The 23,428-nt window shown below is 35.7% G+C and overlaps 1 protein-coding gene across 2 annotated transcripts in view; it reads left to right on the plus strand.

The window, feature by feature from the left end:
- Positions 1-23,428, plus strand: part of tcerg1l (transcription elongation regulator 1 like) — a 97,733-nt gene that overhangs the window by 50,218 nt on the left and 24,087 nt on the right. For both annotated transcript variants that reach the window (XM_015346537.2, XM_015346538.2), the window contains 2 exons: positions 17,120-17,245; positions 21,693-21,784. In XM_015346537.2, the coding sequence (XP_015202023.1) occupies positions 17,120-17,245; positions 21,693-21,784 (218 nt within the window). The remainder of the gene's footprint in view (positions 1-17,119; positions 17,246-21,692; positions 21,785-23,428) is intronic.

Raw genomic sequence — 23,428 nt, forward strand, 5'->3', positions numbered from 1 at the left:
TATTTATTAACTGTGCAAAACAAAAGTAATATCACTACCAAAGCTTCACTATAAAAAACAAGATTGAAACATATAAAAATTGAAAATCATCACAATACATTGAACATAGTGAAGAAAGATACAAGAGGTGAAAAAAGAGTTAACTTATTTCTTTCTGCACAAATACTTATTTTTGTACAAGACATTCCATGCTTAAGTACTTTTGAGTTGAGCAGGGATGGGAGTTAACCGATAAGAGATTCCAAGTGTGAGCTAGAGACTCCCTAACCATGGGAAGAAGAGATCACCATTCAAAATATTCATGGTCTGGAGAGTGTCCGAACACAGGTGACCTCCCACCAGTATCACAGTAACAATTTGCATCTGAAACGGCTGAAGTTTTCTATATAAACTGTGATTTGTACCTATATCTCTGAACAATTCTTTGATTTTATTGTTCCTTGCATGCCTTAAAACTCACTTGTTTCAGGTTCATCTTGAGGTCCAGAACGTATATGTTTGTTACAATAATAGTAATACAATAGTGTTGGAATAAAAAAATAATGCAATAGTAATAGTAATTGTGATTCTATCAAGATAGAACATTGTCAGATATTTCAGATTTCAGGAGTGGGACAAATTGAATGTGTAGAGTCAGGCAAATGCCTGACCCAGAAGAAATTAAGTTACCAGAATCCTGGGAAAAACCTCACAGACATATGGTGTCAGACTGCCTTTTTTACTTTCAAATAACATAACTCAGCATCAGGGTTTATTTTTGTATCTGTCTAGAATCCTGTTCAAATGCACCTTTGTCTCATCCATTAGGTCTTCTGATTCCATTGTTTGCCAAGATAAGAACTACATCTGTTTGCAAATGTAACTTAATGAGCCATTTGTAATGAGCCTAAAAATGAGCCTACAGTATTGTAACGCATATAGCCGCCAGGTACTGTGTAAGAGCCGGCGTACCAGAGCAGGTGACGTCACCGCCCTTCCCTGTGATAGCAGGACTACAGCCACTGGGCTGAGGAGAGATCTCTCTTTAGCTCACTGGGCTGGGTCCCTGTTAAGTGATGCGGGAGTCCCGGGTTCAAGCCCCCGACGGTGTGGGGCCGACCTAATGCGGCAAGGGCGCCCACCTGAACCCTGTTGTGTTACAGTATGTGACATGATTGGGTTCTTTATTATTCTTGAAACACTGTCATATTATGGTAGGTATTAAAACATGACCTAAAAGCATACAGTATGTTTTAAAAAGAATATGCAGCTTTGGTTACACTTGTACTGTAGCTGAGAGGCAAAGTCTAAATTAGAAGACCCTAAAAGTAATGTATTCATTATTTCTCATGTACAGAGGATACAATTTACCTTGAGGTTTGACCCTATTAAAATTAATTTTATTTGTAAAAGGATTTATCTGTGTTGAAATAGGGTAGCTTAAAAATTGTGTAAATGCTTTGCTATAGAGTAATCTGGTGGGTGAAACTCAGTAGGCAAATAATGTAAAGCAATGAGAAATAGGAACATGGAGATAAAAAATAAATAAAAGCAACACAATAGTGTCAGTCAAGAACAAGTGAAGTTAAGTTAATTTCACAAATGATATGGCTATGACGATGGATTTTCTCTGAAAGAATAAATACAGGGCAATCTAAATGCAATGTACATGTATGATTGAATTCACAGAGAAAGTGACTCTGGGTTCACAATTCAAGTGGCATTATGGTATGCGATAATATTAGCACACTTTGCAAATGTGGACAAGCCTACTTCCACCATCCTCTATCACTGAAAGCTTAAGCTGAGGATACCACATTTGAAAGTGTTATTTTCACTCTAAGTAATTGAGTTTTTTTTTCTAATTTCACCTAGGGTTTAGCTTAGACACCCTGAATTAAAACAGACCTTTATTACAGTTTTCTGAATGTGAAGTAATAATGAAAGAACCTACATTCAACCACGCCTCCATCCCTGCTTATATCTTAATTTACTTTGAAGGTGCTGATGTACTCCATAAATCTTATTCTGTGTGTGGTCATTACAAATAATACTTGGATAGCTGTTCTTCCAAACCAACAAGACCAGATACTAAATTTGTGATTTCATTTGATTATGGAAATGGAAAGATTCCCTGGACAGCATTTTCAAAGCATATGCCACTCTTAACACAACATTGCAATTAATAAGCAATTGACACACCATTGCAAAGAAACCCATTTACAGTATTGACACTGTGGATTACAGAAACACTCATTATGCACCTGGCTTTAAGACTTCTCTTTACCTTGTATTTTTTAAAACCTTCTTTAAATTTTTATTAAAAAAACTGAAATGGGCATTTTCCTGATTCTAAAATGATCAAACGTTACTTTATCATCACTGTTTAACTTAATCGTCATTAGAAATGGTTATGAGATTTAATTCAATATTGTATTTTAAAAATTAATAGCTATTGCATGTATGTCCCAGGGTATACAGTATTCATGGTTTAAAACAAACGCATATCAGTGAGAAACATAATATATTCATGATCTGGATATCATCCTGTACAATATCATATACTCTAGGTCACTTGGTGAAAAAGAGCTTAAGGTGCTTTTGCTAACTGTGCTGTCAGGTCCTCATTTATCATGAGATCAATTACTATTTCTTAGATATATAGGTTGTTTTTAATTGATTAAAGATTAATTAATCATGTCTGTATGCTTCAGTCAATTAAAATATTTCATATATATACTATAGTATATTATATATATAATATAGTTAATGTCCATGTACTATTTTTAAAACACCCATTATGGAAAAAAGAGTATACAAAGTGATAGCTTAAAAGACCCATGGCCTTTATAAATGAATTAGAACGCTTGTTCTCTATATTCTTTAGCAAGATGAATAAAATAATTATTTCTATGTTCCTCATACAACCTTGGAGCACAATCATAGTTACAACCTTGGAGGACAGGCACTGTAGTAGCTGTTACCCTGATTTGAGGCCAAACTTTATCTTCAAGTTACAGGTGTTGATCAATTAGGTGGTGAAGGAATTGACTCATTAAAAATTTGTGTAATGTCGCAGTATTCATCTATAAAAATGTAATAATGTAATTTCATTAACATCAAAACTATAACAATATACAGTAAGTATACATAACGGTTACAGTATGAGTTTAACCGTGGTGCATACAAGTCCTAAAGTAGCTCTCGTAGATCCTTTTGTTGACTATTATTATGAGTCACTTATTATGATCGATATTTAGTGTGGCAGGATTTCAGAGGTCTGCATGAAACTGGATAAAGATGAACCTCTTGCACCTGGTTTTCTTTTAAAAGAATTGAATTTGCTTTCAATAAAAAGAGCCCAGGGGATGATAAGCAGGCAGGGACCTACAGTAATTGGGCACATTGTGAACTGAACACAATGAGTGGTTGGCATTGTTGCCTTGCTGCGCTGGGCCCCAGGATTTAATTCCTGAGATGCTGTCTACATGAAGTTTATATGTTGGCACTCGTTTCCTCCCAGAGGCCAAAGACATACTGGTAGGTTAACTGGTATCCCTTCTATGGTGTATCCTGCAGTTGCTTTCCAGGATAGGCTCTTGCACTCCTGTGACCCTGTATTGGATAAAGTGGTTAGATAACAGATGGATGGATGTCAGTCGAAAAATACAACAAAGTCAAGTGAATACTGAATTTCAGCACAGTCCTGTGGAAAACCATAAGGAAGGCTTGAAGAAAGTAAGTCTGTGATATGGGATATGCAATACGGGTAAGAACAGTAACCTCTAGTCTCTGTCACATGAGCTGTAATCATTAGTATTAACTGTACACTAAGATCCATACACTGTAGAGGAAATTACTTTGGAAATCACTATTCAAGCCTCAAGGACATTAGGATTGTTGGTTTTTTGAAGTAATCATTCAGATTACCTAATTTTTTCTTATAAACATAAAAGCCTGAATTATTACATCTTTGACTCAGTCTCAGATATGATAGATGAGGGTCACCTTTTTAACCCCATTAAAGAGGGATTTTTTTTATTAGCTGTTTCACATATCCTCCCATACACTTTTCACTTCACATTATACAAATTAGTGGGATGGGTCATTTGAGCTAAAGGGTCACTTTCTCTATTTGGTTGTGCTGTTTTTTTTATAACAGATTGCAGATATTGTTCCCTTGTCATCCTCTGTCAAGTCACTTCAGGCTTCAGTGGCGCTTCTAAATCCTCATGCCTTACTTTAAGTAATACCATGTGTTCATCGACCCTCAGCACTACATTTGACCTCATCTTAAGAATTGTGCTTTATGAGTGCAGAAAGGTTTAAAATTGCTGCTAGTGATCATTTAATAGAACACTTTTTCTTTTATGGATTGGTCAATACTTTGCAAAGATGTTAGCAAACACTCTTGAGTAAAATAAAACAAACTTTTTTTCAAAGAAAATATTTAGTCTTTTGAAGTTTAGCACTAAATCTTATTTAACCTGTGGAAACCTTCACTTTAAAAGAGCTTCAAGAATGACATTCTAAACAAATAAGGAAAAAAATAAAATCTCCCCCCATGGCTTTGCTGGACTACAGGTCATTGAGACGATTAACAGAATTATCAAACCAAGCAGAAAAATACAGAGGGCGTGTGAAGAAATTAATTGAGCTTGTAAATGCTATTTTTTTTATTTGAAAACCATTCTGTTATCCAGCAGAGAGAGCAGATGCTTTGTAATATTGCATTACATTGGATATCTGTGTTCTTATCATACTCAAGAACAAATATATCCGATATTACATGTTGAAATTTAAGTAAATATGAAATTCTTGTCCCCTTTTTCAATTATGGTAATGTGTTTCCCATAACCAATCACATATGCACTAATTATCTCTAGGGTAACACAATACTGGGGTTTTTCACACAGCTAATTAACATGTCTGTGAGGGGACATTAAAATGAACATGGATTTTGTTCAATTTCCATGTTTTGAGAACAAAGCAGATTATAGAAAGTTCCAGCTACAGTACATTCCCTCCCATTGTCACAGAGTAGGTGATACTCCATTAAGTAGTTTAATCATTCTTATTCATTTCCTCTCTCTAAGATAGGTTGAGGAGCACAATTCACACAGATTCAACATGCTTTAAAAATCATGAATAAGAATCACTTTGAATAATCCTGTATCTCTGTACTGTAAAGCTTTTTTTACAAATAAAATATATATAATATTTTGGCTTAAAATATTTGGAATAGGATGCCAACAACAGTTTATTACAGATCTATCTAAAAACATTTTAAGGAGCATTATAAGCAATTATCATTAATGTTATTTAATCTATATATCTGTGATGATTAAACAGTTGTTTATCCCAGTCTCTCTCTCACCTACAGGCATTTTTCCCGGGTTATTGTAAGGGTGTAAATGCAATTAGCAGTTGATTAAGTATAATTGAAAAGAGAAAAGTCTCTGAAAGTCGCATGAAGTCTAGGCAAATAGGATTTAAATGAAGAATTAAGGATTACAGGATCTTAATTTAATTATCTTTAGAAGCTTTGTGTCTTCTCAGGTTCTAACATAGTCTACAATTTTAGTCTGTTGTCTATCAGATTTTATATAAAGGAGCTTTATTTAGTATTTTAATTTCTTTGTTAGCTTTATAATAAATAGTTAATAGTTAATATACATTGTTAACCTTTAGTGTGTTACTGCTGACTTGCTTTTGAGGACAAAGGCAGGTCATAATTGCACAAGCCAGGAGCAATGTTTACAGCTAAAGTCAGGATTTTCTGTGTTCTAGTTTATTGAAAGATTAGCTTTGTGTAATAACATGCTACTGTACCTGTTAATCTATGAACCATCCAAAACTCTCTAAGACAGTGTTGGGTGTTAAAAAGCAACTGATATTTTCATCTAATGGAATAGAAACAGAATGGTAATGGTGGCACAGTGGTTAGCATTGCTGGCTTACAATGCTGGGGCCCTGGCTTCAATTTTGGACTTGGGTGGACCTGCTTGTAGTTTGTATATTCTCTCCATGCTTGTGATGGTTCATTAGGGTTCTAGGTTTCACCCACAGTCCATACTGGCAGGTTAATTGGCTCTTGGGAAAATTGGTCCTTGTGTGTGTGTCTGTGTGTATCCTGTGATCATGTATTGCTTGGCAGGATAGGCTCCAACTCCCCCATGATCCTGTAGTGCATAAAGCAGTTAGAAAGAGATTACTTAAGGAATGTTGCTGCAGAACAACTACACTAAATGAAAAGCTCTCCTCTTAAAACTAAGTTGCTAAAAGGCATTGTTTGATGGATTTTTTTCATGAACTGTTAAATAAGCTAACATTTTAATCATTAATGCATTTAGAAACAAATTCCTTCCCTGATAGTGCCACAGGCCACTAGTTAGGGAATGTTGGTAGAAAGAATTAACTTCATTTAATAAAACAACAGAACCAGTTAGCTCATATGCAAACACTGAAATACTGCAGACCGTCACTAAATTTGCGCAGTATCAGCTGTATGCTTTCTGCTATAATTGACTCCTCCTTCCAATTCTTTCCTTCCCCTTTCTCACATTTGAATGCAAAGTGTTTTACTGGGATCATCATATACAAAGTAATGACATACACTCATAAAATGGAAAATTTCATAACCGCAAAAGCAATACAAATTGTAATAATGACAACAGCCGCAGTAACAGGCTACTGTAGAATGCTCCATGATTTTAGAAAAATGCTTTTGAGCAGTAACCTCACAATAAAATTAATGCAGTACTGCACTACAGTATATAATGTTAAGTACAAATACAGAACTGTAATGGTGTATTGTTGCCAGTCAAAATGTATTTAATGACAAGTAAATAATTTTCACACAAAAAAATAAACCATACAATAAATATATAATACTTGTTTTAGTCGACCACTATTGCATATAAAAAAAAACATTTCCTTTGATATACTGTAGAAGCCACTGACAATGAAGGGGCCAGTGACATAGAGCATCACCCTTAAAATGAATCTTGGAAAGCCAGATATCTTGTTGAACTGTCCACTGAAGAATAAACACTGTTTTGTCTATGATATAGTGATGCCCTAGACTCAGTGGACTTTGTAGGAAGGCTATATGCATGTTTTTTGCTTCTTCCTTCAGATAACATAATATATTTGATTATATGTACAAGAAAAAAAAAGTGTGCAACAGGAGAACAACAGAACACAATGATATACTTACAGTAGATATGCCAAATTCCACTGCAAAAAAAAAACATAATTATGGACAACACATTGTCCTTTTCTCTGCCTCCATCATTCATTTATCTTTTCTCTTGGGTTTGTTTTTAATGTATTCCCATTTCTAGTCCCAGTTTCTGTTAAGCATACATCAACCAGATGTGTTGTTCCAGCGGTGAAATTAGGTTAATCAGATTCTAATCCTTTCATACAATACCATATCGTGCTTCTTGAATAGTTCCAGCTGGATAGAACAATTTATTTAAAAACAAATTCATTTATTTTTGCTGTTTATAGTTCAAACCTGATTTTGTGGTATAAAAATGCAATATAAAAAGCTCTGAGCTGTTAAATAAACAATGACATGTTTTACAATTACCATATCATTGTGTGGGCAAGTAAAATAACTGCTGGTGGAGGAGAAGTTTTCTTTTTTTCCACTACATTACACGGAGTAGAAATGGTGTACAACTTAAGTCATTTATCATAAGAAAGCTTTTTAATTATTTTAAGGGTTGTGCTAACCTGGAACCTATACTGAAAGTACAGGAGACAAGACAGTACTACAAGCTGGTTAATGTAGCTACCATGGCATTGAGAATGTAAGGAAACTGCAAACAGAAGACTGAAGCAGTTCTTCAAAGAAAATATGTGGTAAAAAATCACACGCTTAACCTGTACTATTTAACGAATGACAATACGTTATCAAGAGAAATAATTCAATGGTGCTATGCTGTTGAATATGGATAGAGGAGTGGGCGTGCACTCTGTTCAGTAAAATCTTCACCCATCCTTAGCTAATTACAAAAACAAATAACCTCTCATAACTAACCTAACTTTAGTTATCAGCAATGATTTAGGCAGACAATGAAAATAAAGACTGAATTGTTGCACATAATTTTGTGTGGAATAAGCTTTCAGTAGCTTTTACATTTATTGGGAAACAAAGATTATATGTTTTTTGAAAATATCTTTTCAGTGTTGAAAATGTAGTAAGTGAGATCACTTTATGACAAATGGATTCCTAATATCCTGCACAAAAGTGCATCCTGTCTAAATTAGATTTATTTTTGAATGTTTGAAACTTGGTGCTTAAGGTTGGTTAGCTTATTCACTGTAAATTGTTGATTTCTTGTATACAGTATGTACCAGCCACAGTAAATAAGAATAAAATGTGCGAATGAGATCAGGTCTGAGGATCTCAGTTATTTCTTGAAAAAAAGTGATGGTATCAATTGCAGCCACATGACTGGGTCATTCCTTTTCTCAGTTTTAAACAACTTGTGTACTCTGGTCTGTTTTTGCACTCTGGTGCACGTTTCTGTATTGATTCTGAAAAGGTCCATAGAATTGACTTTGTCAGTGCCTTTGAGGATTTTAAATACTTAAATCAGTTCTCCTTGTACTGTAGTTTTCTTTTTGAGACTAAAACGATTTTGTTCTTTCAGTATGCCAGAGTAGGATAATCCTTTGATTCCAAGAATGTATCTGATTTCTGTTATCTGAAATATTTCCAGAGTACAAATATTATTATAACATACAATGAGAATTTTATACATTCTTAATGAGGTCTGTGCATTTTACAATTATATTGTATAATTTTAACATAGCATCTCTTAATTTAAATTATGTTATTTTGATGAAATGGTAAAATTGTGTTTTATTGCCTCCCCATATTGTCTAGAACAGGGGTTGTCAACTTTGACACAGATGCCATTCCATCGCAAGTGTTTGCTCTAGCTAATCCTTAATTATCAAAGTGATCGAAAGCACCTGGATTAATTAGCAATTAAGGATCAATTCAGTATTTAAATTATTACAAAACGGAAAGGCATGGTGTGCTGAGGTTTATTCCCTCTGGTTTAAAAAATGAAAATGTCTTTACATACTGTACACATCAATTATTTTTGATAGATTGTTCAACCTCAGTGCTTCAGATTTCATACTTACAGTATGGTTTGTTTTGTTATCAGCATGTAACACACTGTTCTTTTATACAGTACATTAAATGTCATTTGCCAGGTCTTTGCCCAGTTATGAGTACCATCTAAATCTTTAGAACTTCCTTTGTAGATTCTAGTGTTTTTGCTAAAGAGAAGGAGAGAGAGATCACTGTATTGGCCATATACAATTTCTTGTATTAGGGATTTGTCTTTTCGCACCCCAACTTGCTCTCTATGCAACACACAGACAGGGAGAGAAGCTTGGGCTCAGAGTTCAGGGTCAGTAATTTATATGGTACCCCTGGAGCTGTTAGAGTTTAGGGCACAAACCGGCAACATTGCAGACACAAGCGCAGATCCTTAGCCACAGAGCCACCACACCGCACACAAAACCATACTGTACAGTATCTATGCAAGAATCTAGATCATCGATAGAAATTACAAAGAGCAGTGATCCTTATACAGATCCCAGTAAGAACATTCATCTCTTAACTGTAATCAGTTTTCTATCCAATAAGTACTATATACTATAAATAAACTACAGTATATCATGTGCTCCATTTCCATTATTGCTCTTGCTTAAGAACTCTAAAAACAATTGGTTAAGCAAGACTTACTTTTATTAAGTCCATGATGACTTATCTCGTATAACGAAGTTCAAGTAGGCAGCTGCGACAGCATGTGTAGGTTGCAAAGGAACAAGTAAAGGTTTATTCCATGCTGAAAACAAAAGAAACACAATGTTCTGGCTGTGGAGCCCTTTTCAGGTGTGAGAAAGAGAGGAAAATTGACAGCTGATGAGTGGAAAGGAGGCGGGAGCAGGGGGGAGGCAGATTGGGCACTCAGGTGGTATGAAGTTGAGAGAGGTGAAGAGAGGCGTGAATTCAAAACCTGCAAAAAGGATTAGAGAGAGAGATTGAGAGGATTAGAAGGAAACAAATCTGTTGTTGAGAGAAGGGGGAAGGTGTGATACTAGTTCCAAGATCATTTTGGTTTCAGATGTCTTCCTGCAATAGGAGTTCCAAACAGTCTCCCAGTTTCCTTCCTCTTTCACCAATGTACTGTAGAGAGCTAAATATTTTCTGCAAGACATGCAGGAAATAAGGTTGCTGGAGGTACAAGATATCATCTGAATGATCCAGAATTGTCCAGAGGGGCCTTATGTATGGCATTGGATATATAATTATAGGTGATGTACCACGTTCTGTTGCAGGAGAAAGTGCCTAGTGTGGATGATTGCTGCGGGCATCAAGGGAGTTGTGAACAAGAAGGTTGCGCAGAGTAGGTGATCAGCAATATGAGATGATGGGGCAGTCAGAAAAAAGGGTACCAGTGGAGGAATCATCCTGTAAGATGGGGAACCTATTAATGGTCCTGGGGATAGAAAGGGCATAGTGTGGTAGGGTAGCACTAATGGAATGCATTTGTGAGGCTGGGAGTTCCTAATTGAGTTGATAATCCAAGGGCTATGGAGTAATATTTTTGGCTCAGGAAAGGACCCTGTCAATAACATGGGTTGGGTTTTCTTTGTTAATGAAAACAGAATGCATTTTATTTGGGGGCTTGGTTTTGGAAGTCCAACATCATCACTGCAAATTGGTAAGAGCCTGAGGAACTGTGAAAAATGGGGAGAATTTTTATTATGTGTGTGGTGAAATGAGCTGTACAAGAAATAGCTGTGTGAATCTGTGTGTTTGTAGTAGACAGAAGTAGAGAGTCATTGATGGTTAATTGATAGGTTGTCCAGAAACGGAAGAGTAGTGGAAAATATGTTAACTGCATACTTGACGGGAAGGGTGGAAGTTGGTGAAGTGATGCAGGAAATGCTCTAGCTGGTCATTAGAGCCTGTGGCGGCACTGACGCAGTCATCAATGTATCGACCTGTAGAGGTCAGGGACAAAACCAGTGTAGGAAGCGAAGAAGCATTCTTCTGACCAGTCGACAAAAAATTAGCATAGCTGGGTTTTATCCTGGTAGGCACTCTACTAACCTGTTGAGAAAGAAACGCATCCAGTGTGAGAACCAATTCTACAAGACATACAAGAGTGTGGGAGGTGGATCAAGCACTATGCATTTGTCCAGCATGTGCTTGAGGGCTGTAAGACAAATATTGTGGGTAATGATGGTGTGTAAGGATGTGATGTGCATAGTTACAATTCTGGGCCCTAAAACTGGAAATCATTAAAACATTGGAAATTATGGTTGGTGTCCTTGATATGTGAAGGAACCCCTTCAACCAGTGGTTTCGTAAAGCTGTCTAGGAAGGCTGAGATGTGAGTTGTGGGACAGTTACATGCTGATATGATGAAGGGTCTAGGGGTGTCGGGTTTGGATGCCTGAGGATGTTCAACAATGAGACGGTTTGCCTCCTGGGGGGGTTTCTTGTTGCTGATCAGAAGAGTGAGTGTGGATACCACTTCCTTTTGGTAGTTAGTGGTACAATCCTGTGGGAGAGGATAGGAGGCAGAAGTTTTGGTTAGCTGTCTGGAGGCTTCATTGATATACACCAAGCCACACCATGACATTTTTTCCAAACCATAACAGCGCTGCCTTTGTCGTCTGGTTTGATGACAGTATCATCTCTATTGCGGAGAGTTGGAGTGACTTAAGTTCTTCTTGGGTGAGGTTAGACCTGTGTTTCCTGGGTGTGGAAAGGGTCTTGGGAGCTTGATTGCTGTATTGATTAATAAAGTAATCTACTGACGGAAAACAGCCGGAGGGGGAAGTCAACAGCTCTGCTTAGGATTGATATCGTTAATGGGATCGATAACCGGGTTGTTGACAGCTGCTGGTGAAGAGGAGCCATCAGCAAAATGTGCTCTGAGCCATATCCTTGGGTAAAAATGGTTAAGGTTGAGCAGTTGTGTTTGAGGGATGTCCAGCATCTTGGGGACTGGTACAAAACTGAGGCCTTTGCTGAGAAAGGATTGCTCATCCTGTGAAAGAGAAAGGTCTGAGGGTATAGTAACAACAAGATTAGAGGTAGTGGGGGTGTTGATGTTTTTTTCTGTAAAAGATGATTGAGTTTTTTATCCTTCTCTGTAGTGAGCAACTGGTAAAGTTTGGAGTTCAGGAATTTGATTAAGTTAGTTATGAAGGGAAGATGATGTGGAGCTGTTAGCCATTAAAATTATGTATTCTTTCTGACAACAACATCAAAGAAGCTAATCTGTTGTTTGAGGGAGAAAATGGTAGAAAGTTATCTTGAAAAACATTGAAGAAGTCTCTGAATGTTACTCTGGATGGTGTCCAAGTCAATGGAAAAGGTGTTAAATTTCAGACAAAATCCTTTAAGAATGATATTATAGTGACCCCCACTAATATTATACTATATACTGTATACAGCATGTACTGCATATATAACTCCTCTAATCCTAATCTTGTTGTTACTATACCCTCCGACCTTTCCTTTCACAGGGAATTTCATAAACACAGTTATGGAAACAACAGATTTAAAATCTATTTCTGTGAATACTGTAGGTGATGTGGTGTTTTAATTTACTGTAAAATTTCAGAACTTTTGACCATAAATTACCAGAGTACTTGACTACTTTGGGTGGATTGGTCCATGGTCCAACTTGCAGATGCTTTGTGCTGGGAAGGTACCGTACCAATGCTGACAAAAGAGAGAGAGAGCTTTGCTTTACTCAACAAACTCTGCTTCTTGCTGAACTTACAGTAGGTCTTTAAAGACTGTCTGTGCACAGTTTGTCTTCTTGGGGTCTAGCTGTAAGTTAGACACATGGGAAAAACTTAGCTCATTCTGGCTATACTGTAGCTTGGTCTTGAATATACAGTACCTGGATATTCAGGATGTTGACACAAAAAGTCCACCTGTTTAGTTTTGTTGATCAGGCAAAAATAACAGTGGGTTCGTGAACCAAGATTTCTTCTTTTTTTCAGAAATAGATTCTGTACTTTACCGACTCCCTCTTTCCATCTGGTATTTTGGAGAAACTTTTATGTCCTTAGTTGGACTGCTTGCAGTCACATGATTGCAAAAGTCAGATTGCCAGTTAAGTTGGAGAGATGAGGAGCCAGTGAGTTAACCAATGGAAACGAGCTAGGTTCTTGCTTTTAAGGTACATGTCTGACATCACAAGTTGGTGATTGGTCAGAATGCTATCAAATACTGTTTTATTGCTGGTAACTCATTGGTGGATGTTCCTTTCAGAGATGAACAGTTACCTTGAGCCTGTGGTTTTCTGAAGAAAACAGACTTGATGAGCTGTTGAGCTTTGATACACTGTTGACCTTTATTTGAGATACAGTTTTCCAATTTTTCTTATCAGAGGAACCTCTTTAGGACATTGTTGTGCACTTATACAGAGAGGCACCAAACTGCCTTGTCAAGGCATACAAAGATTATTAGACATCTTTCATAACACTTAATTGTTAAGTGAAATAACTTCCCTTGCCCTATATGGTTCTCTCACCTGTTTCCTTCATTCTATCTTGATTGTTTGAGAACACTAAACCAAACAGGCATTCCCTCTAGTAGGTAGCCTGACAAACTGAGCAAAGATTCAATCACGTCTTTTTCAGCTGTCTTTACCATTGATGGTTTTTCCCAATCTATGAAAGAAAATATTAAAACATAATAACCATTTCTTCCTTTAGACCTCCATGCCTGATTTCCATGTATAATACTAATAATATTACATTTGACTTAATACTGTATTATAATTCGGGCAATCTATATTTTACTCCTGAAGGTTTTTTATTTTACTGAAGATGGAAATAAGACTGATATTAATATTTTTGCAAATATTAGATAAGTATTTCTTCAGACAAAATCAAGAATTGCTTGTACTGTATGTTTTTCTTGTATGTTTGTAAGAAAACATCTAAACATCTATTATTATCATTTATTCAGTAATGTTGTTATCAATTACAGTATTTAAATTAGAGAAGCTGCAATATTTGAAATCTATGGGATAGACCTTTCTCTTTTACAGGCACTCTTTTTTTACAGCTAAAGCTATTTTTTTTAGCAAATGACAGGATAATATCAAAAAACAAATTTAATTTATCTAACATGCATTCCTTTAAGACTTGATTTTATTTAACTTGAGCATTGACAATTTCTGACCAGCCCCTACGTAAAGCTATTTGATCAAATTAGATCTAATTTCAAGTCAAGATGATTTGCCTTTAGGCATTATATGAAATACATTGTGGTTATCATTAGTGATGAATGACAGTCTATCATGACATAAGTGCCTGAAGGAAGCGTCATAAAGAAACAGAAGAAGCCTGAGGACAACCGAATCAGCAATGTCTGGAGAACAGAAATGAACAATTCATATCTACTGTAAATAACTCATTCACACACATGTAGTACTGGAAATAAAAATATAAGTTTACAATACAAATTACAGGACATATAGTTGTATCTTTTTTGTAAAAATGAAATGTTACTTAATAGTGTTACAGTATATCAGAGTGCTTAGTAATTTGTTTTTAAATGGTGAGCTGGAAATTAGTTTAACAATCAGCACACAAATGTTGTAGAGACAACAGCCACAGAGAAGCACAACATCAGATCAATACAATTGTGGGGCTAAATCTCAAACTTACTGTATAGTACAAAATATTGAGGTTATCCTGACTACTGGTAAGATAGGTATAAGAAGGTTGTTATTCACAATGATATAACCTCAGGAATGCATCTCATAAGGCAGGGATTCATCTTTCAACATGACAATGACCTCAAAAGTATAGTCAAAAGTTGAAAACCTACTGTATTTGGAACATACCTGTAAGTATCCTGATGGAACACTAACAGAGATGCTGCGACTTCTCAAATTACTGATATGAATAGCAAAGGCCATATGGGGCAGTGTGAAATTTACAAAACGTAGCCAAGCAAATTGGTTGAATTTTAAATGTTACAGGATATTTGCATAAAACATGAAGGCAAGATGTCAAGCTTGTATAAAGCAAAATGCAATAATGTTATACTAATTCTTTTAATAAATTTGTTTGTCTGTGCATATTTACTGTAATTATGCATTTGTATGCATTACACATTATGTTTAAACCTATTTTCATCAAATTTCTCAACTTCCCCTTCTTTCCATAATTATTTCAGATATTGTATAACCTTGTGTAGATTTGTAGATGTTGAAAATAGACCTCACCACAGAAGTTACCACTTCTACATGTACAGTATACTAAGGTGCTCAAAACAGCTCACAACATAGTCTGTTTTCCATTGCGAGTTGCAAACCATAAGACTTGTTTAGGGAAGAGACTAGCATTTTTCTTTGGAGAGCTTGAAAAGCAGATATCTGTGGCAGATGTAAGGACATTAAAAAAAATCAAATAACTTTATTGACAGCTATAGAAAACCCTGATTAGTTCAGCTACCACTTTTGTTGCTTTTGTTTTTAATTTACATGTCAGTCTGAATGCTGTAGAATAAACAGAATGGCAATCATAAGTTTAAAAGATTCATATTTGTGTGTGCAGAGATAGGAAAAATAATCAATTCAGTGTCTTGAATCCTTCATTACTTAGCTCCCGAGTCACCTTCTCAAAAAGCTTAAAGCTCTCAATGCAAAACATTACTTTTGGTCAATTTAATCTCCATGTAATTTAAAGTTCATTACTGACCCATTATATACCTGGAGTTTGGTATTTGATCTCTTGAGCAAAATAATTTTGAGACTTACAGTAACAGATCTAAAACCAAAGCATTACAGTATTTCAGTTTTTAAAAATCTGCCAAAGTTATAAACTTCAGATTTCAATTACAATTCAATTAAAAAATAAATGTAACAGGTATTTCTTTCTATGAGGAAGTGCATCTTATTCACATATGTGAAGTCTGGGTCAAATTCACTAACTTAAATTTAGATGAACTCACTATCTGAGCTATTCTATACATCTAAAGTGGAAACAAAGTAGTTATGTATTAGAGCAAGTAGAGGCTAATCTCATACTGAAAGGTAGAAATAAAAGACATTTTTGGCTGTTACATTTTAATAATAATAATAATTAAAATTCCTTACACTTACTGTACATACTGTACAGCATAGCGCTTTTCTGGACACTGTACTCAAAATGCTCTACCGGTAATAGGGACTCCCCTCCACCATGATGGAATGGCAGCCAAAGTGTGCCTGTGTACTTACAGTATCACACATCAGCTATCAATGGGGGATAAAAATGAAGTGTTGAAGCCAATTCATAAGTGGGGATTATTAGGAGTCCACGAATTATAAAGCCCTGAGGGGGAATTTGCCCAAAGCACAGGGGTAACACCCCTACTCTTTTTGAGAAACACCCTGGGATTTTTAATGACCACTGAGAGTCATGACCTCGATTTTATGTCTCATCTGAAGGATAGCACCTTTTTTTTTTAAAGTATATTATCCTCATCACTATACTGGGGCATTAGGACCCCCACAGACTGCAGGGTGAGTGCCCCCTACTTGCCCCCTAACACCTTCCAGCTTCAATCATGGGTTGTCATATGTGAGATGCAGGGTGATACTGTATAGCTGCTGGCTGATGTAGATTTTTAAGGAGAACAGCATATTTTTCTCAAAGTATCCAGTTGTAATCTACCCCTGTTTCATAGGACTTAATGCACTCTACCGTGACGATAAAGGTCAGAATTAATAAATCATGATTCAGCACCAGGGACAATTTGAGCTATAAGTGGATTTATGTTATTTTCTCCATAAAGCTTTACAATTAAATCCTTCACCTCCGGTAACTTCAAACTGTTATCACTTTGCTGTGTTTTTTCTGTACTTTATAATGCAGATTTTGCTGCATTGAAACAGAAAAAAATAAAGAGTTATGAAGTTATGCTAAGGTATAAACCAAAATATTACACAACTACCTTGGTAGGTCAGGACATGTGAAAATGTGCCTAACCTTTCCATTAATATTTGAATTCAGGTTTGTTCTTGCTCAAGCCTTGTGCCTGGCCCAGTCCTTACTTTACTTACTGTTTGTTACACAGAGGCTATTTCTGCCTTGGACGGACAGATAGGCCCAGTGAAGCCTGCACAAGTCACCAGGATAACAGCAGTCTCAGCACCAGCTGTGACTTTCGTGGCAAGTGACTGGACAGACCAAACACCAGCAGGTACGATCCTAAATAAAACTTTTGTCACCTGGTACTGCTTTCCTACAAAATAAGCCCTTTTGATATTTTTAAGCAAAATTGACCAAAAGGCTTCTGTATCCAAAAGAAAACTGTCATTCTTTTGATGAAACATGGGTGAATGGTGAGCTAGGTCTGCCAAAGTTTAGCTACAGAAGGTAACAGTCCAGCAGGTCTTGTAGATCTTAGATCAAAAGTACTTTCATACTCATGCGTAAGTGTTAAATTTCTTCAGTTAAGCCTTAAACAAACTAAAGTAATGCTCTCCCTGTGGTCCAGTGCTGTTGAAGTTGCTGAAAATCTTTACCTCAAGGACCTGATTTGGGGGGATCTGCGGTAACCAAGCAATTTTAGCAACACAAATAAAAAAATACAGAAATATTTGCCAAAAGGTTAGAATGGATTGTACCAGCCTATCGATCTGTAGATGATGGTGGTGTCTCCAATCCACTGAATTTTAGATTCAAACTAGTTAGTTAACAACTGCTAGTTTTTACCATACATATTTTAATATGGCAATTCTACTGAAGGTATTGTACAAGCCTCTACTTATACTCTAATCAGAACCACTTTTCCATCCATTTTATTTATGCCTTTTCCACAAATTGAGAATAAATGCATCACATGTACTGTAACTTGTTCACACGAGCTTCAGGTCATTTTCTTATGTGCATAGTCTTCAAATGTCAGTTTTAAACTTTATAGTTTCAGTATCATCAATGTTATACAGTTCCAGAAAATCTATCATAACTCCTTGAATACAACTGAGGTGAATGAAAATTGCTGCATTATATTTAAACTTATGAAGTTGTTTAATTTCCAAAGGGATTATTCTATTTTTATTAAAATATGCCTACACAGAAAAATGACTATTCAGAATAACATTTTAAAGCACTCTTTAGTGTACCCCTTTGGATTAGACATGACATCTGTGTATAAAAGGGTTGCTATTTTCAACAGCTGTTAAGTCATCCTTTCATCCTCTCTTTACCTGAAGTAGGGCCCGCACCTTCTGGTAGTGTAAAAAATAGCAAGCAATACATTTATGTGCCATGGTGCGTTGACTGGTGCAGGAATTAGTTTGTATAGTGTTTTATTAAAGTACTGCTTCCTAGTAAGTTTTCATACCACAGTCACCGTTAGGATAATTAATTTGTTCTGGACTTCTTAAATTGCTTTAATAAAAAGGTACAGTAAATATGAACATCAAACATTCAGAAAGCCATTGAATTTGATCAAATCAGATTGGTAATTTTGTTGCATGTCACAAACAGAAGTTAAAATCTTTTCAGCTAGAGCAATATTATTTAACTGACATTGGGTATAATCAGTTATTGAAATGCTCAGATCCCTCTGTTCCACAAAGAATTAAATTATTCTGATATTAATATGTGAGTAGATAGCTGTCTGATCTCTTTTACTCGTAGGCATCTTTCTTTTTTTTCAGAGAATCTCATATGATTTCCATTCTGCTGAGATCAATAACTGCTCTAGGGCTTCACAGAAGTTAAAATGCTCCACTTTCTTCTTGCATTAATGGTCAGAATAGTTTTATATACTGTGGCATACCTGAGGGAAAAGGTGGGAGGGAAAGCAGCCCTGACGGGATCTTTAGAATAGCAGGCTCTCAGAGAAAATGGACACACAAGGCAGCTTCAAGTAAAAAAAAAGAGCTCTTTATTTACAATGCAGGAACATAGAACAAAAATGCAAAAACAAAATACCAGACAAAATCCTTAGCTCTTGAGCTCTGACTGACTTATTCAATCCTTCTCTAAATCACAGCTGGGAAGCTTTGTTTCTTTCCAGCTTCAAAACAATCAATCAGACATTTCTCCAAATAGCCAGGTGACAGAGGATTGCAGTTCCTCTGGGGAATGTAGTTCCCCCTTTTTGGGAATGTAGCTTCAGATGAGAACCACCATATTTGCTGAACCTATTGATCTCTTATAGTCTATTCCTAGTATATTATTTCATTTTACAGAAAATAACTTTGGACTCTTGGGCACACAATGAAAGTTGTAAAAGTTCTATGACAAGTTACCCTTTCATTTTCTTGCGGACACATCATGCCAATCCTTGCATGAAGGTTAAAAGCTACTAGTTCACTTGCTTTATATCCATTTCAAGCACTTACTGTAGTAGAATATGAAATATTGATTCAATTTTTACAATGTTTATGTGTCTAGTGATACCTTTGTCTATGTTTTAAAATGATTTATGTACCCATTGCAGAATGCTCATTGTTATTAGTCCCTGTGGCACATGCATATTCCCGTTGAACTGATTTGTGCAGCATCTAGTCTAGAATACTGAGACATTCAAAACCCATCTCCATAATTTCCTTGAAATCCAAATATTACTCAGTAGTGGCCCCAGTGCTTCCACAAAATTTCAACTCATTATTCCTTTGTTGAAAAAAAACCCACAAACTTTTGTGTCCATTTTGGGTGCACAATAGCCTTTTCCAGAAAGCAGGTGGTTAAGATTCTAAAGAGCAAGAATACAAATATAAAAATTTAGAAAGCATAAAACCTTGGAACCTTGTAACATACAGTACAATGTATTAATAAAAACTACAAAAGAAGACAAAATAAGTAAATGATCTAATATTGGATATGAAGCAAGTTTGAATGGAAAAACCTAAATACTTCATTTTATTTTTATTATTGGAGTTGTGTATAATGATGTCATGAAGTACAGCTTACATGATTATGAACATAACCTTTCAATTTATTCAGTTGTAACCAAGGTAATGATTTTAATTCACTTTGAACAGACCTGGGGATCTAAAGGAAAACTGTATAGATTGGAACATGTGGCTGAACAAGGGCTGAGTTTAAAGTACCTAACCATCTGAGCCTTAACCATCTATTATGTGACAACAGGTTTTCTGATTGACTTAGCAGTTCACAGGTATATTAAAAAAACAACTTGTATACAGTATACAAGGAACTTGTACATTGTGCCTTGCAAAAGTATTCATCTCCTGCCAGTAATCACACTTTAATTAACTACAAGTAATATGTTTTTCATTCTAAAGAATAATAATCAAATAGAACACTGTTATATGTGAAGGAGGTTGAATAGTGGCAAGACCTGCAAAGAAAATGCACCACAATTATTGGTATCAGTAGGTTTGCATAGGTCTCTTCTAGCTTTGCTTTATTTTTTAATGGAAAATTGTTCCAGTTCTGACAGGTTCCTTGGCAATAGCGAAGAGACTGCAATTGTCTCGCCTCCCCATTAATTCTTTTAAATTTAAACCAGGACTTGGCCTGGACTACTCAAGGCCATTTCCTCTTTACAAAGTTCAGGTGTTTTCCTTGTTTTTGCCTTTGCACCATCCTTTGCCATCCTTTGCCTTTGCACCTCAGTCCTGATAGGCTTCCTTATCCCTGGTAAACAGTGTTTTTACAAATTAATGCTGCCACTATGTGCTTGACAATTGGGATGATATACATCATGAGACTTAAGGTTGTCAGTCTTTTACCATAAAGGCTTTTTTCTTGCTCCTCACTCATATAGGCCAGGTTTGTGCTGGAACCTGGATATAATACAATTCAATATAATTACCAGGATGACCATTGACTTCCAAATATGATTTTTTTTAAGCCACTCTTAATTTTACAGTGGCATCTCTAAGCAGTCTCCTGCTTACCCAGCTGCTCAATTTGGAAGGGTGACCTGATACAAGTAGTGTTTAGGCAGTATGATTTCCACTCCACTTCTTAATGTTGAATCTTAGTGCAATAAATGGAGTTAAGTAATACTTCACCTGTACTGCTAAACAATTTGATATTGACTAGTGTTCATAACTTAATGACTTTTTGCATCACTATGCGAATTGTGGCTTAATTTTTAATGTCTGGAGAAACTTGCACTTACTCTAAAGCAAATTAAACTGCTCTTTATACACAAAGACCATTATATGATTTTTATTCCCTCTCAAAGCATTATTTTGCACCTAACTGATTTAGGGTTGACATAGCAAAGGGGTTCTTAAAAAGAGAACCTGTCAGCATTTAAAAAAAAGCATTTTGTAGCTTTATAGTATGGAGCACATTTGTGTAGATTCTCAATATAATTGTAAGGTTGCCTAAACTACCTAATTTTGCAAGGAAACTTTACTAGAGGTATAAACTTTTGCAAGGCACTTTACTGGGTGTATATCAAGACATTGATTCTCCAGAGTAACTGACAGCTGATATGTTAATACATTAACATTTAACTGTTTTGTTCCAGTTCCTCTTTAACAAAGCTAAATACAAAATTCAGAATCTTAATTTAAAGTTCTAGGTTATATATTGAATAATATAATAAGGTTATGCACTGTTATATAAGGTTATACTGTATATTGAATCTTACTGTAGTAATGAAGAAAATTATGTTCACAATGCCAAAAAGTCTTTCTGTTTAATATTTACAGATAAAAATGTTGAAGTGAATAGAACTTCACATACTGGGACATTCGTGCTGCATGCAGATTGGAAGGCTAAACCACTTGAAAGCAAAAGTGAGGTCTGTATATCCAGAATTCTAGTCAAATATTTCACCACTTTTTGGTTCAAGTGACTATGGAGTTCACAAAGAGAACTTTTCACATTATTTTACTGGAGTCAAAAGAAGATTTCACTTTTTCATACATAGTCAGATTTCACCAGTGGAAAACCAGGATGGAAAAAGTGACATTCATACAGGGAAACTCCATATTTTATTATGTTTTCCTCCAGAATAATCTCTTCATAGTGGTTAGTAAAAAAATAACTAAATGTTCTACCCATTTTAAGACAAACAAAAACAAAGTCAGTAACATACTGTCCCTAATGTGCAAAGTTGGCCATGCATTTCCAGCATCATTGACTTTATGATTGTATACTAGTATATAGTCTAGTAGGGTTTACAAAGAAGTATTTTAGAGAGTTGGGGCAGAGTTGGGGCCCTGGGCCCACAGTCCAAAGAAATGCTGGCAAGTTAACTGGCTTCTTTAAAAATTGACCCTGGTGTGAGTGTGACTGTCTGTGGGTGCCCCGCAGTGGATTGGCTTATCCATGGCGTATCCCACCTTGTGCCTGTTGATTTCCAAGTTAGACTCGACGCCACCACAATCCTGTATTGCATAAGCAAATTTGAAAATTGATTAACTTCTCTAAGATTTTTTAAAGGGTTTCATAAACTAAAACCAGAGGTGTCAAAGTTTTTTTATACAGTAGTTGTTAATTGGGTTTGAAAAGCTTAAGTGTTTGAATTAACATATTTATGGGATTTTTAATTTCTTATACTGTTGTTTACTCAAAATATTCTCTTCACTAAAAATAGTTTCCTGTGAACCTTAACCTTGGAATCTGACTAAAAATATTACAATTAATTAAATGATTAAAATAACCAAGTAATGGAGAACTTTGATGGAATAAAGACCAGAAGTAACTTAGTCCCTGGAAGGTCTAATCGGATTTAAAACATTTGTTAGTGGTGTTTCTATCTATTACTTAGGACTGATGAAATTTATGGGCAATTGAAATGGTCTAAATAGCCTGATTTTCAAATAAAAAACCTCAATACACCAAATCAGGCTTCTTCAAAGTAAGGAATCAATCCAAGTATTAAGGTATCAACGCATTATCCACTTGTTCAGTAATTTGTTTAAAGCAAGACTTCACATTTTCAATCCTCAAGGGCAACAGTCCAACAAGTTTTGTAGCTCTTATTCTCTTGAATTTTAGGACTAAAATATACTGGTATTTTACATCTATTTATATCTATTGTACTGTATATCCCAGTTAAGCCACAAATTGGATCAATTAGGTAGTTAAGAACTGATTTAAAATGAAAATGTGCAGAGACAGAAGTCATTAACAACTGTAGCTCTTTATTGCTGGAGAGCCACAGTGTCTTCTAGCTTTCATTTCTTCCCCCCAAGCTGTGAATTACTAAACTGCTTTAATTGTTTGACAAACTTGCAGTACTGTTTCCCAAGACCACGACTTTCTGAAAGTGCTGTACCTGTAATATGTGGCATATTTAAGAGTTGTCAGCTCTGTGGATAAATACATTTAATTAAATACATTAAGCTAATTGAGAATTCAAGCTTGGTTTAAAACCAGAATATACAGAGACCATGCAGGACTAAGTTTGAGATTCCTTAGTGAGAGGCATACATTGGAG

Source organism: Lepisosteus oculatus, chromosome 4, assembly GCF_040954835.1.
Source record: "Lepisosteus oculatus isolate fLepOcu1 chromosome 4, fLepOcu1.hap2, whole genome shotgun sequence".
Lineage (NCBI taxonomy): Eukaryota > Metazoa > Chordata > Actinopteri > Semionotiformes > Lepisosteidae > Lepisosteus > Lepisosteus oculatus.